General features: G+C 35.4%; 1 protein-coding gene across 2 annotated transcripts; it reads right to left on the bottom strand.

The window, feature by feature from the left end:
* Window positions 1–667: 667 nt before the first annotated feature.
* Window positions 668–6,736, bottom strand: LOC131026459 (protein NARROW LEAF 1-like). 2 transcript variants are annotated; one of them, XM_057956332.1, is made up of 7 exons: window positions 6,577–6,736; window positions 6,233–6,347; window positions 5,261–5,864; window positions 4,749–4,892; window positions 3,602–3,842; window positions 1,958–2,458; window positions 668–1,392 (listed from the first exon to the last, which is right to left on the bottom strand). In XM_057956332.1, exons 3-7 carry the CDS (start codon window positions 5,747–5,749, stop codon window positions 974–976), a joined length of 1,794 nt encoding a protein of 597 aa, XP_057812315.1. In that variant the 5' UTR covers window positions 5,750–5,864; window positions 6,233–6,347; window positions 6,577–6,736; the 3' UTR covers window positions 668–973. The 2 variants fall into 2 exon arrangements, with proteins under 2 accessions (XP_057812315.1, XP_057812314.1); XM_057956331.1 differs by lacking the exon at window positions 6,233–6,347.
* Between the last annotated feature and the right edge of the window lie 605 nt (window positions 6,737–7,341).

A 7,341-nucleotide genomic window follows, 5' to 3' on the forward strand; every position in this document is an offset into this window, starting at 1 on the left:
TGTAAAATTGTAAAATTGTAAAATTATTACAAGGTTGACCTTCTAATATCTCGATTTAATCAATACTATATTCATAAGATAATTTTCAATTGAAATTTATTTTTAAAATTAATTGGCAATTTTATAGTTACAATAAAAATAAAAATAAAAATTTATTCGTAAACTACCTTTTTTTCTTTTAATTTTTTTCTTTATCTTTTTTGTTTTATTTAATTTCTTTCTAAAATTATGAAATTCGACTAATTATAAAATATTTAATATACATATCAAATTAAAGATCACGATAAAAATATTAATTTGATATATTTTATATAAATATTTGATTTAAGATATAAAAGTTATACTTATTTCAAGATTAAAATTTTAAAACATCTCTCATCTATTTTTAATAAATCTATTTTTCATTTCTTTTCTAATTTATTTTTATTTTCATTTACATTCTTTTAGTATATTTTTCCTCGTGCATTGACCCATAAAATATGTGGTGACATATGTCGCATCAGATATGTAACCCCCAATCTAATTAAGGTGTTAACTTTAAAATTAAAATAAATATTTAATGCGAAAGCCTTTAAAAATTTTAAAATCAATTTTTCAAAAATAAATATTCTAAAAAAATAATTTGTTTATTTTATAACACTCTTTAAATTCGTAGTAAAAATTAAAATTTATCCAAAATCGATATATTTATGGGCTAATAGTAATAATCCTATAATAAAAGAAATCCATTATTACAACGTACGATGATTCCCCGTTGAGCTTTGACGGGCAACATCTTCATTTTGAAATAAAAATCAGCCTTGCGCCATGGTATCGACGGCTGAGAGCCTCTGCCTATGATTTCATCCAAAAACAGTGTCAGGTGAAATGACAGAAAGAGAGCGTGCACAATAAGTAGTTACTAGTTAGGGCCAAAAACATCACCAACAAATTGGGACAATCATCAATCATACAAGAGAAGCCACCACTCGAGTTACTCTGACCCAGGAGGTGCAGGCTCGGATTTCCTTCTCTTGGGCTCGTTCTCGACTAGTTGCAATGAAAAATTAAGGTCCTGATCACAAGCGTTTCTCAAGGCGGACAGGTTCTCGGATTCGACTCTATCTTGTTGATCATCGTGATGCATAGCGGGCTTCCCGTTATAGCTGGGTATGAATTGATGCTCAAAATTCAGACCTGTGTTGACCCCATCTTCCAAATCAAATACACTACCCTCTTTGGGAGATGAATTTATATCGGGCCCAACTGCACCATCTTCCAAGGGGATGTGTTGGATGTGAAGACCCAGAGGTTCAGATTTGTCCTTGGGAAGTATTACATCAGGAGGCGACGAGTCCCCTGCAGTTGATCCAACCACTGTCATGGAAGCGGCTCTTTGTTCTTGAACTGCAACTATAGAGATGCAACGACAATAAGAGGTTAAGATAACGTGAAAAAATCATTGAACATGAGAAAGTACTTCCGCAAGATATGTGAACCCTATGCACAGTATACTTTGAAAGCACTGTCAATTATTTTATCACCTTTAAAGTTAACATATGACTTTTGGTAGCTAGAGAAAAGTTACGTTGATAATATTAATCGGACAACATATTAATAATGCAGTATCATATATCAAAGTTTTATAGAAATGTCGTATTTGTCAGGACAGATCACCTCAAGTTCATGCTCAAGCTAGAATCTGCTGAAAGATGAAGAAACGAAGCATGAGGAAAATATTTTCACCTGAGCTCAAGGTTGAGCTTGAGCATCAAGACTAAGAATCTGACCACACTCTAAAATATAGATTAATATGTCATAGAATAATGAAGCCTGCATTGTCATGAGAAAATAGAAGTATTTATAGCAGTAAACTTCAAGATTCAAATGGGTTGAGCAGGGCAATGCTAATATTTTTTAGTATTGTAAATGATGCAAAAGGAGTCAAAGAAAAGTTCAGACAGAAAAAAATACCAACCTCTTAGTGCTTCATCTGCAGTGATTAGATCAAGTTCGAGGAAATTAAGAAGGCGCCCAAGATCAACACCACTAGTCCAGTTTTCTGGAGGTTGGCCAACTTTCAGCTTAAGACGGCCTCTATTGGCAGTTCCACCCCAGATTATCCCTATTGGTCGTGCCTTCTCACCATTTTCACTCTTCATTATGATGAGACTTCCGCTGTCCCCTTCAAGATCAAATGTCTGTTGGTTCTCACCAACAACTAGAAAATCAGTCAAAAAACATATCCCCTTTTCATCATTGTACTCAAGAGCATATGCCAATACAGTTCCAGTAGTCAAACCAGAACTTCTTCCAACCTTCATCACTTGCTTTCCAACAAGACTATCAATTGGAGATTGTAAGTCAATTGTCTTAACATTCCCAATCTCTCCTATCCCTTTCACAAATGTAGTTACAGAGCTCATGTCAAAATCATCTGTGAATGGTATAAAGGCACCGTCTGCTCTTACAAATGTCTCTGCATAAATTCAGATTTGCATCATTCAGTCCACTCAGATTAGAAATAATACCCCAAATTATGAGGGGTGGGTGATTTCAGGCGGTAAATAGAAGAAAGGAGAAGGAAAGGTGAAGAAGACAGCAGTATAATCGCATCAAACAGCAGCAGGGAATGGAACTATGGATCCATCATCCATATTTAAAACATTCAGCTCCATCTAATTCAAACGTTGCTAGTCTTAACATCTACTCCTCAGTCCCATTTAACATGGTCCCTTTGCCATTTTGGGCTGTCCCATTACAAATGGCCTATACCAAAAAAAGAAACCCCTTTATCTTACAAAAAGTTGTGGGCCCCTTTATCCTTTAATCACTCTTCTTAATAACAGTGCCTGAGTCCATATTTAGTGGGATGGAGGGAGTACATACTACTACTGAAAAATAAACCTTTCACCACAGGGGACATTTTAATTTGAAAGACCTAGAATGTCCCCTCCTAAAATTACCTTGCCAAATGCCATCTTCTAGTGTATTTTTGAAAAGTATCATCATTGGCTACATTATATCTTTTTCAACCTAAACTATATTTAACAAATTTCAACATTAGGCAGACTACATATTAACTAATTCAAAATAAATCTGTGATCAATTAAATCTATCTTCTTAATTTTAATTATTATGTTTCAATAAAATAATTTTATTAATTCAGTATATAACTCGATTAGTTATTACTCCCTCTATCCATGAAAAATATGACATTTTTTGCCATTTTTGGTGTCCACTAAAAGTATGACACTTTCCTTTTCAGGCCATGGCCCCACATCTTTTCCTTAACTTTTATCTTTACAAATACTCCTTATTTAATATTTACAAAAACCACCCATGGCCCACATTTAGTTCAATCTCAACCTCTCATTTCATCCAATGGTGGGACCTTTTCTCCACTATATAGAAATCACCAACCATTAATTAAAACATGTGCCCACCAAAAGTGTCATACTTTTGGTGGACGACGGAGTAACGTACTTATACTAATTACAAACCACCTTTTACTAATTAATCATATTGTATATTTTATTTATTTATTCTTCAAATAACTGGTTTAGACAATACCGATCACCAAATGGGATCTGATCTAGAAAAGAAATACAAAATATATAACCTGGATTAATGCCAGCAAATATCCCAAACCACAAATCATCTCTGATGAATGAAGTTGCTCTCTCAACTGCACCAAGATAAACCCCAGGTCCTAACGTTGGTGGTAAAGGATGAAACATCTTCTGATTTGGGTAATCAAGATCAACTGCAACATGGCGATTTGTCAGAAAACCAACTTGTCTACTGCCTGTTTGACTCCTGACAATAGCACCTAAGGTTCCATACGTCTCCTGGTTTGCAACCTGATGAATGGAATTGTGGTGATGCAGCATTAGTGCAAAGAATCAACAAGAAAAATCAATTTAACATTGTCCAAAAGGTGACTTAGAAATAGCAAAGATGTAAAGTTATAAGGATGCCAGAGCGAAAGACGGTCAAACACATAAATTTTCCAACCTCCATTAAGACTTTACTAACATTACGTGCACAAACAACATTCACAACCACAACTAAAATCGTGCAACCTAATAAGAAAGTTTTGTATTGGTGAAACTTCCAAATATATTACTTCATATCCAAACTCAATGCTCCCCACCCCACCCACCCTTCCTGAGAGTTTTGAATCACCCTTAAATTTGTAACATAGAGTTTCCAATAGATTGACTTAAAGAGTTTGCACACAGGTTCAAACTCTAAAATACATAAGAAAGAAGCACATCGATATGTTTGGTGACAGACTATGGTGCTCAAACTTGGGAACAGGTAACTGGGATACCCCTGTACACTAATATGAGTGCATCCTTTCGTTTTTTCCTAATATTTAGGATGTGGATACAGCTGAAAAAGAATTCAAAATTAATATGCATGTACAGGGATACCTCTGTATATACAACATAAAATCATGAGTATTTTACTGGAGCAAATCTGCAAAATTCTCCCCCCCCCCCCCCCACCATAATTAAGTAAGGACTAAGGACAATAAATTTGGGATAACAAAGATGACTCTATCACATTTGGTTAGCATGGTCAAATGTCAATGCATAATTGAATGAAAGTACCCATAATGAATTTTGCCATGCTTCTTTTCTTTTTTGAGGAAAAATTTGACATGCTTCTTGTTTGGAGTTTTTCTTTTATTTTAAGAAGAAAAAACAAAGTGGAGGAGACAGACAAAGAAAGTTGTGAAGTGGATGAGACTTTCTGTGTACCTGAGAACCAGAACCAATACAGGGATCACTCCCACGCAGATCATCAACAATTTCAGTATATAATTGTTCTTTAGGTGTAGGCTCCGGTGCACCAAAATAAGAAAATTCCACCACGTCCACATCACACCAGATTCCCCCTGGTCCCTGAAGAGAGAGACATAATTTAAATATCAAGCATTTGAGTTAACAAGTAACTTTTCACCATCCCCATCCCCCCTCCCACTCCCCCCCCCCCCACCACAGTCACCCACACACGCACACAAAAAGGAAAAAGAAAAAGAATACTGAGATATCTACTGTTACTATTTCAAGCATGCTGATCCTTAACACTACATAAAAAAAGGAATAAAATAAAAGGCAAGGACGTTGCAAAAAAGAAAAGACAAGGCAAGGAATGCAAATTAGATCTAACATGCTTCTCAAAATCTTTATTTGTAGAAAATGAGAAAAACGTTGAAGTACATGTTTACAATAAAATGAAGGTTCGGAACCCCATAAGCATTTTATTTTACCTCCAAAGCAGTTGGCAGACACTGGAGTGGGGTAAGCCATTGCTTGTGAACTTTCCTTGATACAAAGACTAGTATTGCTGGTATGTTTGTCAAAACACCACGTCGAATCCGGAAACCAATTGCAGTACCAAGACTATAGCAGCGCAGGATTTTGCTGTGAAAAGCCCTGATTGTCATGAGCTCCAGTAAGGTATTTGCTCGCTGACCTTCGGGTAATGGTCCAACACTTTCGGGCAAGACAGTTTTCTGCAGGTTAGCAAAATAGTTTGCCCTCTCTTCAGCATCATCTTTTATTCGACATGGCCACGAAAAGTATGCAGCACTACTTTCACAATGTTGTCCCCCTGTTGCATGGGGTTGAAGCGATGATGGGCTTAGTGAAGTCCGAAAGGAATGATTGCAACCGTACTTTTCAAGATCCAAAGATGATTCCTCGGATGGCGTAGAGCCTGAGCCTCGTGCTCTAGAATGTGACCTTCCTTGGTCCATCTATAGATGTATTATGGAGATAATTCTGTTTTATGAAATCAAAAGGCCAACCCAAGGACAATTGTGCTTGTTCTAGGAAACTGTAGTAGTTGGTTTTCCTTGGACATTAATTCACCTAAAATATTTTCTCACGGAAAGTAAATGATTATCAGACGACAGAGCAATACAATACAACCACAAGAAACTGTAGGGTGAATTATTCGAGTGATGTGATCAGCTGGCATCATAAGTAAGCACAAATAATGATGATACCATATTCATTGGGGTTATAGTTCTATTACATGCATTTACGTATACTATAGTAGGAATATATAACGAGGACAGAACACAGAAACTGTAACCTTCTATGACAATGCTCGTAGATCAACATATACCCTTACGACACATGGACAAATACTTGAAATGAAGTGATTAATAAGATTCATTATCTTCTTAAATCTCTTTTAACCATAGAAAATCCTTGTTCAAATACTTGGTTTGCACCTTTCAGTAGAAATCTATTCCTGAATAATAGCATCTTCGGTGCTCTCAGCCTGATTGAATTCCTTTTCATGTACTATCGAATTTCATGATTTGCACTGGAAATCCACCATACCCCCTAAACACACGCACAGAGAGAGAGTATGTTGAGGTGATAGTCTCGACAGAGAAATGTGGTTATGCAGCCCTGCTTAATAAAGGAAGTCGATCGACTGCTAACAGACATACTAAATTTATCAAACTTTAGAAGTGAACATATTTTGCAGGCTCCATCCATTTTCAGTTGACTCGCTGATTAACACCACAGCCACCGCCCAACAGAAACAAAAGAAGGAAAAGAAACGTACTAATAGAGCGATGGTGAGCTCATCTTCAAGCGCCGACGGTGGGCGGAGGCTGGAGCAGGCAGCTAGCGGTAGGCCGGTGGAGAGGAGCTGTGATTTTGGGAAAGTGACATGAATGCAGAGTTTTGCGGCTAATTACGAATTTGGGACCGTGGAGAGGGGGAGGGTGGTGGCTGGGTTCAGTAAAGTAGGCCTACGGGGTCATATATGTTAATTCCATAAATTGTGAGGCAAAACTGAGAAATACACAAATTTCAACCATTTTTATTTTTATATACTTTTTATAATTATATAAGTAAATATATATATAAGAGAACAAGTAGGAATTTATAAAAATAAATAAAGAATTTTATTTTATTATATTTCCGCAGCTAAAAAGATATTTAAATTTATAAATTAACACTTTAATTTATTTCTTGAAGATTTTTTAGTCATGTGCAAAAACAGAAAAAATATAAAGGTAATGTATTTTGGGGCGGATTTAAAGGCGATGTGCAATTGTAAAATTCAATGAAAGGTGATGTATTTAGGGGCGGATTTTAAAGGTGATGTGCAATTGTAGAACTCAAGGAAATGTGGTGTATTTAGGGACAATTAACCCTTTTTATAATTATATAAGTAAATAACGAAATTTAAAGACTGTACGATAATGGATTCTAAACATATTAAATAAGATTATATATTGATTATATAAAATAAATTATAATATTATATAATAACTGCATAATGTCCTATTAAAATTTTTATATATAAAATAAAAATAAGCAC

The sequence above is a fragment of the Salvia miltiorrhiza genome, chromosome 5 (assembly GCF_028751815.1).
Source record: "Salvia miltiorrhiza cultivar Shanhuang (shh) chromosome 5, IMPLAD_Smil_shh, whole genome shotgun sequence".
NCBI lineage: Eukaryota > Viridiplantae > Streptophyta > Magnoliopsida > Lamiales > Lamiaceae > Salvia > Salvia miltiorrhiza.